A 21,131-nucleotide genomic window follows, 5' to 3' on the forward strand; every position below is an offset into this window, starting at 1 on the left:
TGATATTTGCAAGTGTTATTAGTGAAAGGAATGAGACTTATTAGGACCAATGAGCAATCACTCAAAAAGTGTTCAATATGTACAACAATATGTTCTCTTTAAAATATGTGTTATTTTGCCACTATTATCTTTTTTGTTCACACACTTACTTCATTATTTTTTGTACCATATAATGCCTTAGTATTTAACCCATTATTATTAATAACATTTTAATAAAATTGAATGTTTTCTGGGTAAATCTATTTAGTAAACTATTAGAAATTTCCTGACAGCGGGTAGGGCGTTTGCCTTGCACACGGCCAACCCGAGTTCGATCCCCGGCATCCCATATGGTCCCCCAAGCACCGCCAGGAGTAATTCCTGAGTGCAAAGCCAGGAGTAACCCCTGAGCATTGCTGGCTGTGACCCAAAAAGCAAAAAAAAAAAAGAAATTTCCTGAAAACATAAGTGATGTCACCAGCTTATTTTCAAGGTTTAACACTATATCTAGAGTGGAGTAAGTACTTGATACACATCTGTCAAATATATAAATAAGCTCCATTATAGAAGTTATATCAGTATAAGCAGACCAGGGAGTTAGGAAAACATTATACTTTTGTTTTTCCAGAAGTGAAACAATTACTGTAAAAGACATATTATTCAATCATGTGTTTTATAGGTCACCCCGTAATCACACACTGCGACTATACAGACAGGCAGATTTCACAAACAAGTGATTTTCCAGGGGATACAAATATCCCATTAATGTCCCATTAATGAGGAAGAGATGGTGTTGCTTTGCCTGATCATCTTTGGCAAAGCAAAGTGAAATGAAAATGTGCGATCAGCACAAGAGATCATAAACAGGTTGACGAATTGTTTCACTTTATTCTCCTCTGTGGGGTATGAGTTATTAATTCCCCTCTTAATTTATTCCCCTTATTTGAAGATACAGAAATGACAAGAGTGTTAAATGGCTCAGAAGTTCTTGTGAACCACAAGACCTGCCTCTTTACTCCTCATCACCACTAGCTTTCCCATTTTAATTACATGTGAGATATGAAATTCAGGACATCTCAGCTGTAATGATCAGATATGATCTACCCTCTTTCTACAAAACTGGGGTTCTGGATCTGCCCTCAGGAAGCTCTAAGTTCTGGTTGTTGTTCCAGTCACAGTAGTTAGATTTGGTTTATCAAAACAGATTTTTCGAAGCTTCAGATACACATAGCATAGATTAAATTCTAGTGAAGTGGAAATGTCCCATGGAATTCTGATCAAGATGAAATTCATATCTGTTATAGCTTGCACTCAAAACATGGAGTATAGACTAGAGTGAGTTCTTGCATCTCCCAAGAATCCTGCATTCCACTCCAGACACTAGTTTTAAGAAAAATGTTGGCCTAGGTCAACCTTGAAGTCAGAGTACAGGGAGGACAGAGAAGTAAAGAAGTTGATGGGGGCAGAAAGAAGATGAGGAACGGAAGTAATGGGAAAATATGGGTCAGGTTCCTCAATACATCAGTAATGTAGGGGAACATAGTCTATCCAAAGCATCGACTCAAACTGAAAAAATGAGATCCAAATTACAACCACCAAGCTTTATAATATACTGGTCAAGAGGGCAGGCTGTGCAAGGGGGTATGGGAGGGAATCTGGGGAAACTAGTGGAGGGAAGCTAACACTGGTGGTGAGATTGAGTGCTAGAAAATTATATGCCTAAAACTCAACTATCATTGATGTGTAAATCAGATTCTTTATAATTTTAAGAGTATATTGTTGCCTTCTATATGATGAGTGGAGAAAGGACAGAAAAGGGAAAATGCAAAATTTCCCCCTACCTCCTCTCAGTACATTCCCACAGCAGCTGTCTCTCATCTCAGACTTTGAATAATATATTGAAACTGTATTCAGTCTGCCCTACTCCACTTCTATCTCTACTAACTTTTTTCCTTGAACTTTATTTAGTTAATATCTCTTATCATAAGATGTAATGAAATACTTCTTCACCTTGTATTTAATACATCGATACTGGCTCATACCAGTGACTCACATTTGAATGTGGTAGAATTAACATAAATTGTAGTGCTAGCATCAACAGATTCAAATCTTTCCCCTTAATTGTCCATTTTTTTTTTGTTGTTTTGGGGCCACTACTAGTGCTTATCAGGGCTTCTTCCTGGGTCTTCATTCAAAGATCACTCTTGTGGGTTTGGGGAACCATAGGATCACTCCTATGGGTTTGGGGGTACAAGGCAAGCATCCTACACACTGTAATATCTCTCCAATCCCAATTGTTTATAACTTTAATTCAGAAATATACGTACTAGTTTTACCCAACACGGAAGATTTTGCATCATTGCCAGTATGGCAGATGTCTCTATAAGTATCTGTTGCATGAACAAATGAATGCAAAAGTGACTGTAGGAGAGATGTATAAATACATGAGTGGGTTCCACTTATAGGTTGATTATGGATATCCAGGTAGAGAAATAATGAGAACTGGGTACCAAATGAACTATCATTGGATATTTCTTTTTGTCTTTTTCTTAGACCTGCATAGGGACCAGTTGATGAAAGCTTTTTGCTTTGGAATTTCACACATGCAAGGGACATTGAAAAGTGAAATAAACTGCCATAAAAGCATTTTTTTATTTTGGGAAATATTTAAGAACCAGCTAGAAGGTCACTTACTAAGTGTGTATGGAAGGAGCTTCCTCCATTTAAAAAGGAGTGATTCAGATGGTACTGAAATTCTGGTCTCTGATTCTGTGATTCCAGCTGTTTTGTTGTTGCTGTTGCTGGAAGTTGAAATGATATAATTTACTCTTTTTATTTAATTAGATATGATATTAATTCTCTTGCTTCTCTGTTCTGCTTTTTTCCCCCCTGGGAATACAGATGAGGTCTTGTCAGAAAATTTTCTGGACTATAAGAACCGTGGAGTCAATGGTTCTCACCGGGGTCAGATCATCTGGAAGATTGATGCCAGTTCTTATTTTGTGGAACGTGAGTACTTTTACAATTCCTGTTTCTCAGAATGAAGCAGAATTCTCTACTCTTTGTCACATTGACTCCATTTGGAAATATGTGTTCATTGCAACACTATTTACAATTGCTAGAATTTGGAAACAACCCAAGTTCCTGAGAACAGAGGAGTTAATAAAGAAATGATGGCATCCTATAAAATGAAATACTATACAGTGTTAGGGAAAAAATGAAGTCATGAAATTTGCCTATACATGGATAAACATGGAGAGTATCATGCTGAGTAAACTGAGTCAGAGGCAAAGGAGCAGATAGAATGATTGTACTCATTTGTGGAAACAAACATAATATGAGACTAATATCCAAAGATGAGTAGAAATGCATAAAAATGAGGGCCAAGAAGACTGGTCTATGATAGGAATATTGCCACAAGTTGTGGGCCAGTGCAGTTAGGACAGAGAAGAGACCAACATGACAATGATAGTTGGAAATGATCACTCTCTGGATAAGGACTGATTCCTGGAAGGAGGTAAAGTGATATATATGATAAACTTTTGGTAACAGTGCCAAAAAGGAGTGAGTGGGGAGATGGAGAAGAGGGAAATGGAGAGAGAGAGAGAGAGAGACAGAGACAGAGACAGACAGAGAGGCTAGGGGTGGGGGATGGGAGACAAGTTGTAGACACTTGGTGAAAAATGTACACTGGTGAAGGAATTGGTGTTGGAGCATTGCATGATTGAAACTCAATCATGAACAACTTTATAACTTTGTATCTCACAGTGATTAGATTAAAAAATAAGCTGTCTATATGTTAAAAATTAATTTGGCTATATTAAGCCAAGGGCTGGAGCGATAGCACAGCGGTTGGGCGTTCACCTTTCACGCCGCTAACCCGAGTTCGATTCCTCCACCCCTCTCAGAGAGCCCGGCAAGCTACCGAGAGTATGGAGCCTGCACGGCAGAGCCTGGCAAGCTACCCATGCAAATTGGATATGCCAAAAACAGTAACAATAAGTCTCTCAATGAGAGGCGTTACTGGTACCCGCTTGAACAAATCGATGAGCAACGGGATGACAGTGACAGTAGATATTAAGCCAAATTAATATAGGAATTAATTTATCAATAGTGCCAATAAAGGCTATTCTTTGCTGGTTTTGGTACATAGTGCTTCCTATATATTTTATTTATTTAATATTGTTTTCATCAAGTAAAAAATATATGCTGTAAAAGGTGTTATAATAATATATGATTTAAAAGGTGTTATAATAATAATCTCTGTAAGATATATAAAATATTACATTCAGTGAAAATCTATTCAAATATGCCTTCCATCGAGCATTCTATGTTGAGGTCTTTAATTCATTTTGATATTACTTTTGTGCATGGCGTTATGTAGAGGTCAGAGTTCATTTTTAAACATGTAACTGTCCAGTTTTTTCAGCACCACTGGTTAAAGAGACTTTTCTTGCTCCACTCCACATTTCTTGCTCCCTTATCAAAATATTCAACTCTATTCCATTGATCTGCAGGTCTGTCTTTATTCCAATACCAGGATTTTTTTTTATACACAAGGCTCAACCTTTAACAACATGCTAGTGACCTCTTATAGAAGGACTTAGTGGCCCCTGGGTCAATGCCATGCTGTTTTAATTACTACTGCTTTGTAGTAGAGTTTGAAGTTGGGGAAGGTGATACCTCCAATCTTCTTTTTCCTAAGGATTGCTTTAGCTATTTGTAGGCATTTATTGTTCCATATGAATTTCAGGAGTGCTTGATCAATTTCTTTGAAAAATGTCTTGGGAATCCTTATAGGGAATGCATTGAATCTGTATAATGCTTTGGGGAGTATTGCCATTTTAAACAATGTTAATTCTCCCAATCCATAAGCAGGAAATGTGTTTCCATCTCCTTGTATCCTCTTTTATTGACTTTTTGTAGTTTTCTTTGTACAGGTCCTTTACCTCCTTTGTTAAGGTGATTCTGAGGTACTTGATTTCTGTGGCACAATTGTGAACGGGATTGTATTTTTGATATAACTTTCTTCTCATTCATTATTTAAAGCTGGGTTGGCTACATGCAATGGAAGTGCCTTAAAAATTGGTTTGGGAACCTCTATGCAAGCTGCTTCTCCACGTTCAGTAACCTCAGTTATGACTTGATAGAAAAAAATGAGGGATTATAAACTGGTCTTGGTCCAGACTGCTAGGGGCCAACCTGAGGACACAAATGTTCCAAATGAATAATGACAATTAGACGATGCAATGTGGCAGTGAAACAGCAGTATTTCAGATAGGAAGAGGATTTAGGTGTGAGGAGATACAGCCATCGATTCTCCCTAGTGTTCTCCCAATGTGGAAGCCAAACTGTTGTGTACAGTAACTTCATCCCAGTCAAATATGCATCACACATGAGGAGACATCAAAATCATTCCAGCATCGGGGCTGGAGCAATAACACAGCGGGTAGGGCATTTGCCTTGCACGCGACTGACCCAGGTTTGATTCCCAGCATCCCATATGGTCCCCTGAGCACCGTCAGGAGTAATTCCTGAGTTGCAAAGCTAGGAGTAAAACCTGAGCATTGATGGGTGTGACCCAAAAAGCAAAAAAAAAATCATTCCAGCATCACCAAGAATGTAATCCTCTCATTAAGTAATATATCATAAAATGAGTGCCCACACATTGTAGCAGAAAACAGCTAGACAGGTATAAACAAATCCTTCAGATTTACTGCAATACAGAAAAATGCTTCTGGCCACCAGAGGGATAGGTATCAGATTTGTTCAGAGATGAAAGCTCTTAATTAGAACAATGAATTGTCAATGCCACAATTAGTCAAACTGACTTTCCTGGATTAACCTAGAGACATTTCGATAAGAAAGCAAATGGATGCATACACCTGTCTATCTTAACCCATAGTTCTGTAGGCTTTGGGGGACTGTGTTACTCTCTAGAGAACTTAGAGGTAGATAAGAAGACTCCACCTCTAACTTCTCAGGCTCTTACATTCCAGTCAAGGTGACAAATACATTCTGCATAGGTGTTTGGGGACAATGATGAAAAGCACCCTAACTGGTTTTGGGACATCAAATTAAATACTACCCCTTCAGTAAGAGGAGCTAGTAGCCAGAGTTGGACAGGGAGAGGAAAATAGAAAGTGAGGTAGAGTGGTAGTGGGATAAATCTTGGCCAGAGATTGCACCTGTGAAAATACATAGATGTGGATGAGGAGGTATGAGGAGAGGCAGGGTAGGCTAAGAAATATTTGAGGATGGAATCCTCTTGAGAAAGAGGAAGAGGAAGAGAAAACATTCAGTGTGTAAGGCTAAGGATGGGTTTGAATTCTTTGGTAACAGAAATTCTTTTGCATTGTCATCATCAATATGTCCTTCAAGCAAAATACATGTCCCCTTCCTTTGGGATTATTTGGGTTCTGTGACCCTGTGCTGGTTTTCATGCTGATAGCATGCTATTCTGGCTTCCAGCAGAGATTGATTTATTAGTCTAGTTTACACTTACTATTTCATGGAATCTGTGAGACAACTGTGCTGTGGGAAACACAAGGTGACCGTGTGGAAGGCTGCATAGAATCGCCCTGGCTGGGCCAGCTTCCCCACCCATCCTTTCCCAGGGTGGAGCTAAGGTCTGGCCAAGCTGCCGACAATCTGAACAGCATGTGAGACCCACAAGTGAGCTACACAGTCAAGCCTAGTTGCTGCTCAAGACTTTGAGAGATGATAACACAGTTCTGTTTTAAGCCACTAAGTTTTAGATTCAATTAGTGTATAAAGTAGTAATAGTAGAAATCTAAATGGGAGGCCTTATAAGTCAGGGGAACACAGCCTGATAAATATCAAAGAGGAGTCCTGGTCTACAGTGTATCTGTAGAGGGTTGTCACATGGGAGCTATGGTGGCTTCAGAGGAGGAAATGAATTCAGCCAGCTGCTGAGAAAGAGTGCAGACTGAAGAGAGAGTGACTGCTTTATTCGGGCTTATTTAGATGATCATAGATTTGGGTCTAAAAGTCCCTAGTCCCAGTCAGCTTTGAAGTCCTGGGAATGCTGGTGACTGGTGACTGGTGACTCACTAGTGGATCTGCATCAGTGGAAGGAAGGCAAACCATCCAAAGCAGCCTTTAGGAAAGGTGGCTCTGAGTTGGCACTGAAGGGGCGGCATGATGGAGAATAGAAATTGATCAGAACATGTGTAATTAGAAATACAAACATGTGTTCTCATTTAATACTTGTGCCTAATTTCTTAGCAAGGAACTTTCATTTTTTTATGCTGATGAGATCACATGATTAAAAAAGAATACATTGCAGAAACTTGAAAGTGATTTTTATCTCTTGGGCATAATAAAATAAAATAGAAATTCATTCCCCCCACCACGCCCAGATTAGTTCTCTGTCCCTGTTAAAGATGTTTTGTATATAAATGACTTGCTTTTACTCAAAGGTCATAGACAAACGGAGATAGAATAAACAAGGGCTTCCATTATCTCCTCCTCCAGAGAGAGCTTCCATAAAATATGGATGGAGCATCATTTCACTTACTATCTCCTTGACTGAGACATGTAACAACTTTCTCATAAAGCCCTGTGGAAGGTAAGGGTAGATAGAAACTGAATTTGACAGAATATGTGGGGCAGATGAGGGGAAACTGACCTAACTAACACGCTGTGTCTGACTGAGCCTGCAGCCAGATTTGTGAGATTGTGTCTTAAGGGTATGGCAAGATGTCCCTGGTGTCCAGTTAGACAGACATAGCATATGGGTGTGAAGGTGACTGGTGCTACTCCAGGAAGTTTCCTGGGAGCTTGTGCATGAGTTACTAGATCCAGTCCTAGGCATGTCATCTGGGTTAAGGCTGCTGTCCTAAATAGAGGACTAATAATAGTAATAGCAGAAGCAAAGAAAACATTGCTTTCTTTTCCCCATGTGCCAGACAGCTCACTGAATGCCTTGCAGGGGTATTACTCCATTTAATTTTCATGACCTTACAAATACACAGTCAGTTCTTAAAAGAGTTGAATCCTGAAGAAGACCCACCCGCTTCTGGGTCTCCATGCTGGAGGCCATTCTCTTCATTCTCCGCTGAGAAAACTGCAGGATCTCTGTAAACCTTGCTTGCAGCACAGCCCCTGCAGTGTCCTGTGCTGAAGCTGGGTGAAGAGCAATTAGAAGAATGTGCAAAGCACAGATTGCCAGTTCCCTCCCTGGGAGCAGGGATCCCAAACTGGTCTCAAAGGTCACCATAGTTCTTTTAGATACTTTGTTCCAAACTAGGGATTATAAAATTCAACTTATATGAAGGTCTAAGCTGGCACTGGACCAAAAGACACCTGTGTTTCCTGCCACTTGCAGGGAGTGTCGACATAAGGGGCCAGTCAGCAGTACGATGCTTATGTCTGATTAGGCTTCTTTGTATGAAAGAAAGAAGCCACATGGCCACTTCTCACAACAAAAAGATGTATCGTGTGCAAGGGTCTTCTCTCTCCTTTTTCTCATCTGTACACTTTCCTTTTGGACAAAGCCTATTCCAACAAAAAAATGCTGAAAATACCAGAGTGATGCTTCCAGTTCAGCGAAGGGGCTTATGCATGCCCTGTAACATGTGCTGGCTTGTGGAAGCCTGCATCACTGCCACGCACTGAGAGCTCCTTATGGTTATGAAATGGCACATACACAAACCTGAACTTGAAGCAACATAGAGTGCAGGAAATATATCCACTACTCTCAGCAGTACCTTGCAAGCTGGCATGGGGGATCACAACACTTACAGAGAAGGAAACAAACTAAGAGAAAACCACCACTCCAAGCCAAGTATGTCATAGCTAAGTGGCTCCTGTTTTCACCAGGGTAAACAAAACCATCCCCTTCCCTAATCCACATCTGAATGAATGCAGGTGCTATACACTTCTCTGAGAACTCTGGGACATAACTCTAAAATTTGACTAAAGATTTCAAGCAGCAACAGATTCCCAGCAGGATTCCAGGCCCATTCCATCCCAAGCTACAGGCACTGACTTCAGCGTGAACTCTTTATGGCAGTATAAGCACAAGCCATTGCATTTAGATCTTTACCCCTAAATCTCATGCAGCACAAACCACAGTAACAGAGCAGGAAGTTGGCCATACATCAGTATGGAGACAAAATCCAAACACAGATTTAAAATACCCTAAAACTTTCTAGACTCCTAGAGGAAGATTTCAAAGCACATTCCTCTCAACCCTTTAATAATGTAGAAGAAATCTGGTGGATTATAGTTCCAAGCATTTTAGGCTTAACCCTGGGTTGTCTTTTCTCCTCCCACATAGAGTTACACCTACTACAGTGTTCCTGGGGCACACCCAGTTCCACCAGGGCACTCCCAGCCCTTCATGTTTATCTTTAACCTCTCCTTTGTGTTCTTCTTCCCCAATCTGTCAGTCACAAATATCTCCAAATCAGACTGGGTAACTTATAAAGTCAAACCTGGTGGCATTGGATTTTGTATATGTAAGTGAAATATTATTTGCTTCTCTTTCCTTTATTCCCTTTGAATATTTTTATTTTAGAGCAATGTCCTTTTTGTATGGACATAGATACAATGTCCTTTTGTTATATTGGAGTTAATTGACTCTAAAATATAAACTTCTGGGCATCCATCACATTTACTTGACTTAGGCCTTAGTTGCCCTTAGATTGACCCAATAAAGATCTTTTCAGTTACTTCTTTCTGTGTCATGACAGACTTGTTTCATAACTGCACTCAGCCTGTTATACTTTTTATGGCCCTTGGGCTGTCCCCTGTTGAAGTCAGGCTAGCTTACTGCTCTCCCCAGGTACATCCAAAGCCCTCAGTGGGACCCATCTTTTGGGATGTTAGGAACTAAGGCCAACCTAAGAGCAACCGAGGCTTAAGTTAACTAAATATGAAGGATGCACAGGAGTCCTTTAACATATTTTAGAGTTGATTTACTCCTTTATTACAAAAGCATAGCAGAGCATAACAGTCTTTATGTGCCTATACAAAAAGGACACTGCTATATTTTTCACTATATCCCATCACTGTCTTTGGACCTGGAGGATTTTATTTGATAAATCTGCAGTAAATCTTATGGACACTCCTTTGTATATAATTTCTTTCTTTGATCTTGCAGCTTTCAGTATTCTATTTCTATGGTTTTTGTCATTCTGATTAGGACGTGTCTTGGAGTATTCTTGTTTGGATTCCTTCTGGCTGGTACCCTTTGCCTCTTGGATGTGGGTGCATGTACTCTCTAGCTCCGGGAACTTCTCAGCAAGGATGTCTTTGGCTGTTGCTTCTTCATCAGGGTTGCCTTTTTTGGCCCTTGGGATCCCCAGTGATTCTTACATTATTCCTCTTTAATTCATCCCAAAGTTCTCTTGTCTTCTGTTTGTTTGTCTGAGGCTTTTCCCCCTTCTTCTGCTGTTGCCTGGATATTTTCTGCACCTCATCTTGGAGCTCTCTGATTCTGTCCCCAGCAGCTGTTCCTCTGTTGCTGAGGATTCCACTGAGTTTTTCATTTCACTTACCAAGATTTTCAATTCTGTTATTTCTGTTTGTATTTTCCTCATTTCTGCTCATATGATTAGTATTTTATTGGTGGTCTGTCCTGTTTCCATCATTTCTTTGAGCCCCTCATACATCTTTAACAGTTCCTCTATAAAGTCCTTATCGGAGAGCTTATATTGTTGATTACTGGTTGAGTTTTCTGGGCTACCATCTCACTAAGTGTGGTGGGATTGTGTGGCATTTGCAGTTTGGAGTTGTTTCTTGTGATTTTTTGTGTGGCTGTGTGACTACAGTTTGATGCCTTTGCTTATGGTGAGCTATAGAGAGGGGAGGAAATGTGCTGTGGAGTGGAGTGTAAGCAAGGCTAATCCTGACCTGGAGAGGGGGCAAGATGGTGATCCTGAGTACCAAGTCAGCTCCTGTTGCTGGCTGCTGCTGTGCTAGCCTCGGTGTCCACTGGGACTGGGTAGGGTCAAGCCACAATCTTTGTTTTTTAAAGCCATCATAGGTGGAGTTTACATACAACTTTTAGATGAGGCCTGCATGGCTCAAGGGAGGTGGGTAGTAGTTCCTGGGGAAGTGTCTTCTCTGACTCTATTTCTTCCTGAAGAATACCATACTTATTAATCTCATTTTACTTTTGTCTTCCAGCTGAAACTAAGATCTGCTTCAAATATTACCATGGAGTAAGTGGAGCTCTGCGAGCTACCACCTCCAGTGTCACAGTCAAAAACTCTGCAGCCCCTGTAAGTACAATTTCTTCCTCTTGTCAGACTTGCTTCTAGTACTTCTTAATTTTATTATTTTTCTTATGTTGTGTAAACATACAAAAATAAACTGATTATGAATGGTATAGGGATGAAAAATTAGATCTGAGAACTGACCTTCCATGTCCTTACAATTATTTATAATTTTCTTACCTCATCCCCCTTTTGATTTAGGCACCAGATAATGTTATCACAATACTGTTAATAGCACAGCTTCAGGCATGTAGTGTTCCAGCTCCACACTCACCACTACTGTTGGCATCCCTCTATCACTCCACCTATGTCTCAAGGTTCATTCTCAACCACTACCCTAACCCTATGACAAACAGATTAATTTTAAAACTGGAATGATAATTTGGTCACCCACTTATAATAGTGTTGACATTTGTGGTTTTAATGTACATAATTGTGAGTTTCCAAAGAAAAGGTGCAGTGGGTGCACAGGGGACTTGAGCATTCAGTGGCTGGGAGAGCCCCCTCCCCAGGCTGGACAACGGCAGCAGCAGTGGATGGGGGAATGGAAAAATAGGACCCGGGCCGCAGACTAGTTGGCTGTCAGTTTATTTCTCTCTCCTCTCTGGTGTAGTACAATCTCTCCCCTTTACGGTGCAGGCACAGTTGTCGTTTTGGTCGTAGTTATGGTCATCATAGTTCCATCATCTGAGTCTCCTTGTAGACCCAAAAGTCCTCTACTTTGTTACGTCTTCTTCTTAGTCTCATAGGAGTCTCATAGTCCTCTGCTTCCAGTCACTGTTGTCATCTGGTTCTCCCTCTAGCCCCAAAGTCTCCAAAGTCTCTGTTCTCCTCTTCTAGTCTTCAACGTCTAGTCTTCGATCTCCTAGTCTTCAATATCTAGTCCTCAAAGACCTCAAAGTCCCAAAGTCCCCATTCTCCTCCTCTAGTCTTCGACATCTAGTCCCCTCTTACCCCTTACAGCATAGTTATATAGAAACCATGAAGGGTGGGAATACACAAAGGTGGGGTTGAACATTATCATAACAACAAACAGATGTAAAGCCACTCCATTAGGAGATTAACTGAAGGACAAAAATCTCATCTGAGGGTTCAGCACTACAGGTTACTAGGGAATCCGCTTAAGGGCAGATTCCATCCAGGGTGTATTGCTTTCTCCTTTCCTCAGCTACTAATTCATTTAAACAATCATAGTAAATTTACTTCTTATAACATTTCTAGTCATTTTGTATGAACACAGTAAGAGATATATTAAACGTAAAGGTTGGCTCTTCCTGGGGACATCTTGCTGTCTATTCCAGATTATACGTTAGTATTTCCTAACCCCAGCAGTTACTTCCTTTTGGGTCATGACAGTTTGTTCATGACTGTGCTCTTAACTTATAGTTAAGTATTATGGCGCTTAGCCTGGCCCATTTCAATGCCAGCGTAACTCACAGCTTCCCCTGGGTCCATCCAGTCCTTTGTCAGGACCCTGCTCTTAGAATGGTAGGAACTAAGGGCAACTGAGGCTTAAGTAAATATGGATGCCCAGGAATAAATATTATTTTGGAGTCAGTTAACTCCCATGTTACAAAGCATAGCATCAACTGTCTTTCTGTGTCTATACAAAAAGGACATTACTAAATAAACCATGCAAATGACATGGTTTAAGGAAAGAAAAGCAATATAGGGTTATAAGTGTTTTGTGGAATTGGGTGTGCCTCAGGGGCACTGTCGTGGGAGCAGCCCAGTGAACCTTAAGCTCCCTGCGGGTAGAGCAAGGACAACCCAAAGTTATCCAACACATAATTACTTTACCTCACCACCAAGGTTTCTAATACTCTAAACAGATGTCCTTATGTTAAACCAATTTGTATCATTCTTCCCTCACTCTACCCTCTGATCATTTGTCAATCTGAGTCTTATAATCCAGGCCAAGAGGTAGCATCATTTGATACCTTCCATTCTCTTTCCTTGTTTCTTTATATACTCAGATGAATGAGATCATCTGGTATTTTCCTTTTAACTCTGAGTTACTTTAACAGAACACACTCCAGTTCTACCCAAGTTACAGTGAACTCTACGTTTTTATCTTTTCTTATGACTTCAAAATATTCCATTCTGTACTTACATCTCAGCGTCTTTATCTATTCATCTGTATTTTGGATATCTGAGTTGTTTCTCTATCCTGGCTAATATTCTAAGTGTATGTGAATATGGTTATATGTGCATTTAAATATTTAAATTTTATTAAAGAACAGTGATTTGCAAAGTTATCGATAGTTGGGTATTAGTCCTAGCATTATTTCCATTACCAGTGTCAGTTTCCCTCCACCAATGCTCCTATGATCCTTCCCGTGCAACTCCCTCTCCAGCTGCCTTTATAGCTTGGTGGTTACACTTTAGATCTCATGTTCTCAGTGCTGTTGAGTCTGTGCTTTGGGTTGATAGCTACACCACTCCTCTACATAGGTATACCTGTAACTCCAATACTTTCCTTTCTTGGCTTCTTTCTTCCCTCACTGATCTGTTTCCTTCTGTCTTTCTCTTAATTATTCCCTAGTGTTAGGGTGATCTAGGCATCCACCCTTTACTATATTAGATTTTTATTCATTTATTCTATAAAACACAGATTAATGAGATTATCTTTTGTTTGACCTCTTTCAGACTTCACTCAGCATGATATGTTCTGATTCCATCTAGGTTTTAGCAAATTGCAGAATTTCATCATTCCTTGCAGCTCCCCGGTGTTGCTGGCCCCAATTCGGGTCCAGAGCATTTTCCGGGCCGCGTTTCACCTATGACTTTTACAGGTGACATTTCAGAAAGTCTTGCAGGATTTTTTCAGTTGTCATAATGTACCAATTCTTGTTTTTCTGGAAAGGTTATCTCCTTCAAGTCTAAATAATAGCTTATCAGGGCAGTGGACTGTAGGTTGGATGTTTTTGTCAGTCATTTGAATATGTCATTCCATGTAAAAAACTAAGGCACGCCGACGGGCGCGCGCACTCTCGGGCTCTCCGGGCGGCTCTGTCTCACCGCCCGCGTTCAGTGCCCTGGAACCACTGTGTGTGCTGTTGGTCAAGGGCAGGCGACGGAAGGAAGAAGGCCAAACCGGTTGCTCGACCAGTTTATTTCATTCTCTCTCTCCACTTCTCTCCCTGCTCTGGATCTCTCTCTGGATCTGTGGATCTGGCCCCCCAACCCACTCTTACAGCCTAGTTAAAGTTCTCCAGCACGAGGGTGTTGGGGTGTACACATAGGTGTGGTCACCATCAATAGAGTTGAGGTTCCTTTCCCTTAGGGGATGCTTCTCCTAGGACTTAATTCTCTTTCAGCAGGAGGATCCATCCAAGGGTGGAGTTCCATGAGTGTGTTTCTCTTCTCCTCAGCCAGCAAACATATAAGAATTCATAATATTAATCGTTTTGTATGGACACAATAAGAGATGCATTAAAGCTTATAGAATTGCTCTCCTGGGGCCATCTCAATCTCAGACTATAGTGATCAGGCCAGATCAGTCTTTCCTATCCCTAGCAGGGTCCTAGTCTCATCATTACTTTTGGATCATGACAGCATTTGTCTATGATCAAGCTCTTAACTTATAGTTAAGAATTAGGCACTTTGGCCAAGCCCATCTCGATGCCAGGGTAGCACATAACTCACCGCTTGCCCTGGATCCTTCCCGTCCCTCGTCGGGACCCTGCTTTTGGGGTGCTAGGAACTGAGGGCAACTGAGGCTTAAGTGGAGAAAGCAGATGCCCAGGAGGGAATAATATTCAAAGCCAATTTAGTTCCAAGTTACAAAAACATAATATTGTCTTCTTGTGTCTATACAAAAAAGACATTTCTTTAAAGTAAATTATTCAAAAGGCATAAAGAGGAGAGAAAGGCAATGTTATAATATTCAGTGTCCCAGGAAGGTCTGACCTTACAAATTAGCAGTCAGATTAAGGGAAAGCCGTGGATTAACTGTTTTGGGGAAGAAAGCATAGAGAAGTGATTATAGCTAAACAAAGGGATGGGAGAGATTTGGGAACACCTTGATGGGTGAGACTGGGGTAAGCCTAAGCTCCCGGAAAAACCAGGACAAGCTACTCGTGGCAAGGGGGGAGAGGACAAAGTAATGTCATCCTACAATTCCACCCTTTCCTGGCTTATACGATATATGGATAGCATGATACTTTCCATGTTGATCCACCTATATGCAAATTTCATGACTTCATCTTTTCTAACAGCTGCATAGTATTCCATTGTATAGATGTACCAAAGTTTCTTTAACCAGTCATCTGTTCTCGGGCACTCGGGTTTTTTCCAGGTTCTGGTTATTATAAACAGTGCTGCGATGAACATATAAGTGCAAATGTCATTTCAACCATACTTTTTTGCTTCTCCGGGATATATTCCCAGAAGTGATATTGCTGGGTCGAATGTGAGCTCAATTTCTAATTTTTTGAGAAGAGTCCATATTGTTTTCCAAAAGGGCTGAACCAGTTGGCATTCCCACCAACAGTGTAGAAAGGTCCCTTTCTCTCCACATCCTCTCCAACAGCGGTTGCTTTTGCTCTTTTGGATGTGTGCCAGTCTCTGTGGTTTCTATTGCACTGTAGCACTGTAGCACTGTAGTCCCGTGGCTCATCAATTTGCTCGAGCGGTGTAGAAAACATCAGACAGGGGGCGCTGGGGAAGAACCCCGGCAGCTCTCCCCAGCGGTGGCCCAGGTTCAGGGGGTCGGTCCTGGGCCACTCGCTCACCCAGCCGGGGCGGCCCAGGCCATGGGGCAGATGAAAGAGGAAACGAGGACCAAGCCGGTTGATTGATCAGATGCTGTTTATTCCATTCTCTCCATGCACCTGTTCCAGTCTCTCTGAGCTCCCCATTTCTCCTCTCTCCTCTCTCTCCCCCAGCACTCTCCCTCTCTGGCTCCTCATCGCTCTATCCCAGCTCTCTGGATTCTTCTCCCTCTTCACTAGTCTCACCTCCTACTTGTCTCTCCCCACCTTGCCCTCTAGGCTACAAACAGTCTGGTAGCAAAATCAACATAAGAAAGCCCTCTCTAGTGAAACACCTCTTAAGGTGTTCTCTTTTCCTCAGTCAAAAAACTCCATCAACATCTTAATACTAGTTATTTTTGTATGGACACAGTAAGTGATACATTGAAGCTTGTAGGGCAGCTCTCCTGGTAACATCTTGCTACACACTCAGACTGGCCAGATTAATCATTCCTAACCCTACCAGGGTGCAAATCTAGTCATTACTTTTTTTGGATCATGACAGCATCTGTCTATGACCAAACTTTTAACTTAAAGTTAAGCATTAGGCACTTTGGCCAGGCCCATCTTGATGCCAGGGTAGCACATAACTCACCGCTTGCCCTGGGTCCGTCCCATCCCTCGTCTGGACCCTGCTTTTGGGGTTGCTAGAAAGTAAGGGCAGCTCAGGCTTAGGTTGAGAGAACAGATGCCGAGGAGGAAAATATTATGTAGAGTCAAATGACTCCCAGGTTACAAAAGCATAGCATTTGCTACAGTCTTCCTGTGCCCATACAAAAGGACATGGCTCTGAATAAACTATGCAAAGGACTCAAGGAGAAGAGAAAAACAATATTTACAACTCAACAGAACACAAAGAAATTAACAAATAAAAATAGAGGAATGGGAGCACTGTGATGGGAGTAACCCAATAGACCTAAACTGCCTGAGGCTATGTTATCCTACAGTGCGGGCACCAGTAACGCCTCCATTCTGAGACTTGTTGTTACTGCTTTTGGCATATCGTATACGCCATGGGTAGCTTGCCAGGCTCTACCGTGTGGGCGGGATACTCTCAGTAGCTTGCCGGGCTCTCTGAGAGGGAAGGAGGAATGGAACCAAGGTTGGCTGCGTGCAAGGCAAACGCCCTACTGGCTGTGCTATCGCTCCAGTCCTATTACTCTGAAAAATTGTCCTCCCTCCCTCCAATTCTTACTAGCAGATCCTCTGCTAATGTAAATTGTTTTAATCAATAGTAGCCTAATGAAATCACAGCACTGTGGCCTCCATTTATTTACCTAGATTTGATTAAGGATGTTGGTTTTGGGGTTTAATTATCCACTTAAGTGCTTGTTTTGTTTGTCTCTCATTGTCTCCTCACAGATTTTTAAGAGTATTTGTTCTGATGAAGTTGTCCAAGGACAAGGAAGTCGGAGGCTGATAAGCTTTTCTCTCTCAGGTATGTTTGACTCCCATTAAAGTATTGTGAAGAGAATAAAAATGCCAAGTAAGTGTCAGAAAACCTACTTCAATTTGATTCTTACCTACAGGTTACTCAGACTTTCCGTGCTCAGTTTAATCTGAGAATAAAAAATTAAAATTTACAAAATAAAATTAAAAAGATCTGTGCCATTTCCCTTGACTTCAGAAGGATATTAGAGAATTCAATAAGTAATAGTTGTGAAGCAGCAATAAGAAGAAAAGCAACTATTCTAATTTTTATCCATTGCCAAATAGTAGTAATTAAGAATTCATTAAGAAAATGTAGGGGAAAGGCTAAAGAGAGAAGTAGCTCAGTAGTCAAATAAAATTTCATAATAATAAGAAGTTGTTGAAACAAATAAAAATGAAGTGCTCAAAAAAACATTTGTGGGAAACCAATAGCATCCAAATAAAGTGTTCAGATTACTTATGTTTAGGGAATATTTGAGTAATTTAGTTACTTTTAGCATTAATAATGTAACATAGTTCTGTAATAAGCTAACAATGAGGAATACTGGTTGAAGACTCCATAGATAATTTTTGTACTTTCTTTGCAACTCTTTTTGATAAATTTTAAATACTTAAAATATTAAATATAAATTAAAATTTAGTTTCTCTGAGTAAAATACAAATTTCAGAAGCCTGTATATTTAGTTCCTCCCTCAGTGTTCTTTGTGAACACACAGTAGTCTAAAGTTCTAGGACTTCAATTTAGAGTATGAGTTAGGGATTTGAGGTTTAGAAATTAAGCATGAGTATCCTTGGCAGATAGGTCTTTTCATGTTTTAGTGGACAATTGTGTGTCTGAATGTCCACTGGTAACTGACTATATCAAAGTTCCAGGATACAAAGTAGTATATGTAAAATGTGTACTGCTTTTCCATATACATTCGATGATCAGTGGAATTTGAAAATTAATACACATCATCATTCATATTAGTAAACCAAAGTTAAAATTGTTACATATAAATCTAACAAAATAATTATAAGATATATTTGAGGAAATCTATAAAAATTTGATGAGTAAAATCAAAGAACTAAAAACTGAAGAGGGTGCATATTAATTGACAGGAAGATTCATTGACAGATTTGGTCTATAAAATCAATACAATACAAATAAGAGCTCTTGAAGATTGTTTTATGAGTATAGACAAACTCATTCTAAATTAAATGTGTCATAGTAGTCACAAGAATATAAGAGGAAAAGATCAGTGTTGGAGGTATGGAATTACCCAACTTCGAGACTTACTTTAAAACTACTGTAATCAAGGCAAGAGTGATAGTACAGTGTACAGGGCACTTGTCTTGCATGCGGCCAAGCTGGATTCAATCCCTGGCACCCCATATGGTCCTTTGAGCACCGCCAAAATGATCCCTGAGTGCAGAGTCAGGAGGAAACCCTGAGCATTGCCAGATATGACCCCCAAACAAACAAACAAAAAATAGTGAACAACAGTAATCAAGATTGTGTAGTATTGGTTTAAAAGAATAGACAAGTAATATCAATAATTTCTACATAAATCAATTGTTCTTTGACAGAGGAGAAAAGACAATATAATGTAGTAAAATTTGTCTATTCATTGATACGGAAATTATAGGATATCAGCATGCAAAAAAAAGTCAACCTAGACACAGGCCTTACAACTGCCATGAAAATTAATTCAAAATTAATCATATACATCAGTGTAAAATAAAAATTATAGAATTCTTTAAAATAATATAGGAAAGAACCAAAATGATACTGGGGAGTGTGATACCTTTTGAGGTATAAAACAAACTCATGTTTCGTGAAAGAAGTAATTGATTAGGTTAGCTCCATTAAAATGAAAAACTTTGCATTTTTAAGTTTCACATATAAAAAAAATCATTCTCTATATGTCCCTTTCACTCAGTATGATATCCTATGGTTTCATTCTTGTTGCTGCAAGTTGCTTGATTTTTTTCTTCTGCAAAACTGCATAGTATTCCATTGTGTATATACATAAATACACCACAACTTCTTGATCATTTTATCTGTAATTGGGCATTTGGGTTATTTCCATATTTAGATGTGCATATATCCTTTAGATTAATGTTTCTGTGTTTTTGGAATATATGCCAAGAAGTCATATTGCTGAATCATATGGGAGATCTATTCTTATTTTTCCAGAACTCTCTGTATTGTTCTTATGTTTGTCTGTATGGAAACACAGGGGTTGAACCAGATGACATTCCCACCAACAATGGATAAAGGTTCTTTTTATCATCACAACCTGTCAACACTATTTCCAGACTTTTTGATATGTGCTGTTCTTACAGGCATGAGACAACATCTACACAGTTGAGTTGGGCGAGGGAGTGGTACGAGAGAAGGAAGTTGGACTTCTTGGGGGAAGGAGATGAAAACACTGGTGATGGGTGTGGTGAGGAAATTATGTGTATGAGAAACCACTATTAATAGTATTGTAAACTTTAGAATATTAATGAAAATAAAATTAATTTAAAATTTTGAAACTTTGTTGTCATTGTTCAGGGGGTGTCACTGGCCTGCAGTGACCTGAGGGTCCCCTGGTGCATTCAGGGCTGTTCACTATTCCCCCGGCCGGCTGACCATGGATGAAGGAACAAGGGCCACTGGTTGGTAATCAGTGGCCTTTTTTTCAAGTCTCACAGCATTAGTTATAGAAAAGTCTTGAAGGGTTAGGGTAGCAATTACACATAAGTGTGGTGTATTGCTTTCTCCTTTCCTTAGCTAGTAATCCATTTAAACAATCACCTTAAATGTACTCCTTAATATTTCTAGTCATTTTGTATGGACACAGTAAGCGATGTATTAAGCTTAAAGTTTGGCTCTTCCTGGGGACATCTCGCTATATATCCCAGACTACAGTCCTCAGGCCAGGTTAGTCTTTCTAACCTCAGCAGGGTCCTTATTCAGTCACTTCTTTTTTGGGGGATTATGTCAGTTTGTTCCATGAATGTCCTCTTAACTTATTATGTCAAGTGGCCAGAGATCTCTGTAGAACCTCCAAATGTTAAGTGGTCACAAGCCTGAGCTCAGCCACCAACTGAGACAAAGAGACAGGACAGATATTTCAAAGTTTTATTCACACACCAAACACACTCATAACAGACTCAGAGCTGAGGACACTCATACAAGGGACTCAGCACTGAGGGTTCACAAACTGGGACTGTTCTCTGGGCTTGGAACTCTAAGCACTGGAGACTCAGCGCTGAGAGTTCTCAACCCTCAGAGACCTGAAACTCTAATTGTCCTCAGGGAGAGGTTTTTAAGCCCTATGCCCTCCTACCTGCTTGTCTGGGGACCCCCTGCCAGGTGCATTCTGCTGGCCTTGAGCAAGCCACAGAGGTATAGGAGCAAAACAGAGCAGTTAACATAACTTGTTACACTTACTGGAATCACCCTTGTTATTTGGGGTCAGATGCCATGCTCTTGGGGCCTGGCATGCTTTTCTTATGAGGTTGTAGAGTCATGATCTCGAGGTACAAAATGGAGTCCGGCTCCAAATGGAGTTGCTGTGTTCCTGCTTCTTTCAGTTATACTTCAGGCACTTAGCCTGGCCCATTTTGATGCCAGGGTAGCTTATGGCATGCCCTGGGTCCATTTTTTGTCCCTCACAGCCATCCCCCTGCTTGGGGGGTGTTAGGAAATTGGGGCAACTGAGGCTTAAGTCAAGTAAATATGACTGAT

General features: G+C 40.4%; 1 protein-coding gene across 9 annotated transcripts in view; it reads left to right on the top strand.

Moving 5' to 3' along the window:
* The window catches only part of HECW1 (HECT, C2 and WW domain containing E3 ubiquitin protein ligase 1), a 268,709-nt gene that overhangs the window by 120,659 nt on the left and 126,919 nt on the right, over positions 1–21,131 (top strand). For all 9 annotated transcript variants that reach the window (XM_055124933.1, XM_055124931.1, XM_055124935.1 and 6 more), the window contains 3 exons: positions 2,881–2,988; positions 11,137–11,231; positions 17,342–17,417. In XM_055124933.1, coding sequence (XP_054980908.1) covers positions 2,881–2,988; positions 11,137–11,231; positions 17,342–17,417 — 279 coding nt within the window. The remainder of the gene's footprint in view (positions 1–2,880; positions 2,989–11,136; positions 11,232–17,341; positions 17,418–21,131) is intronic.

This window comes from Sorex araneus, chromosome 2 (genome assembly GCF_027595985.1).
Source record: "Sorex araneus isolate mSorAra2 chromosome 2, mSorAra2.pri, whole genome shotgun sequence".
Lineage (NCBI taxonomy): Eukaryota > Metazoa > Chordata > Mammalia > Eulipotyphla > Soricidae > Sorex > Sorex araneus.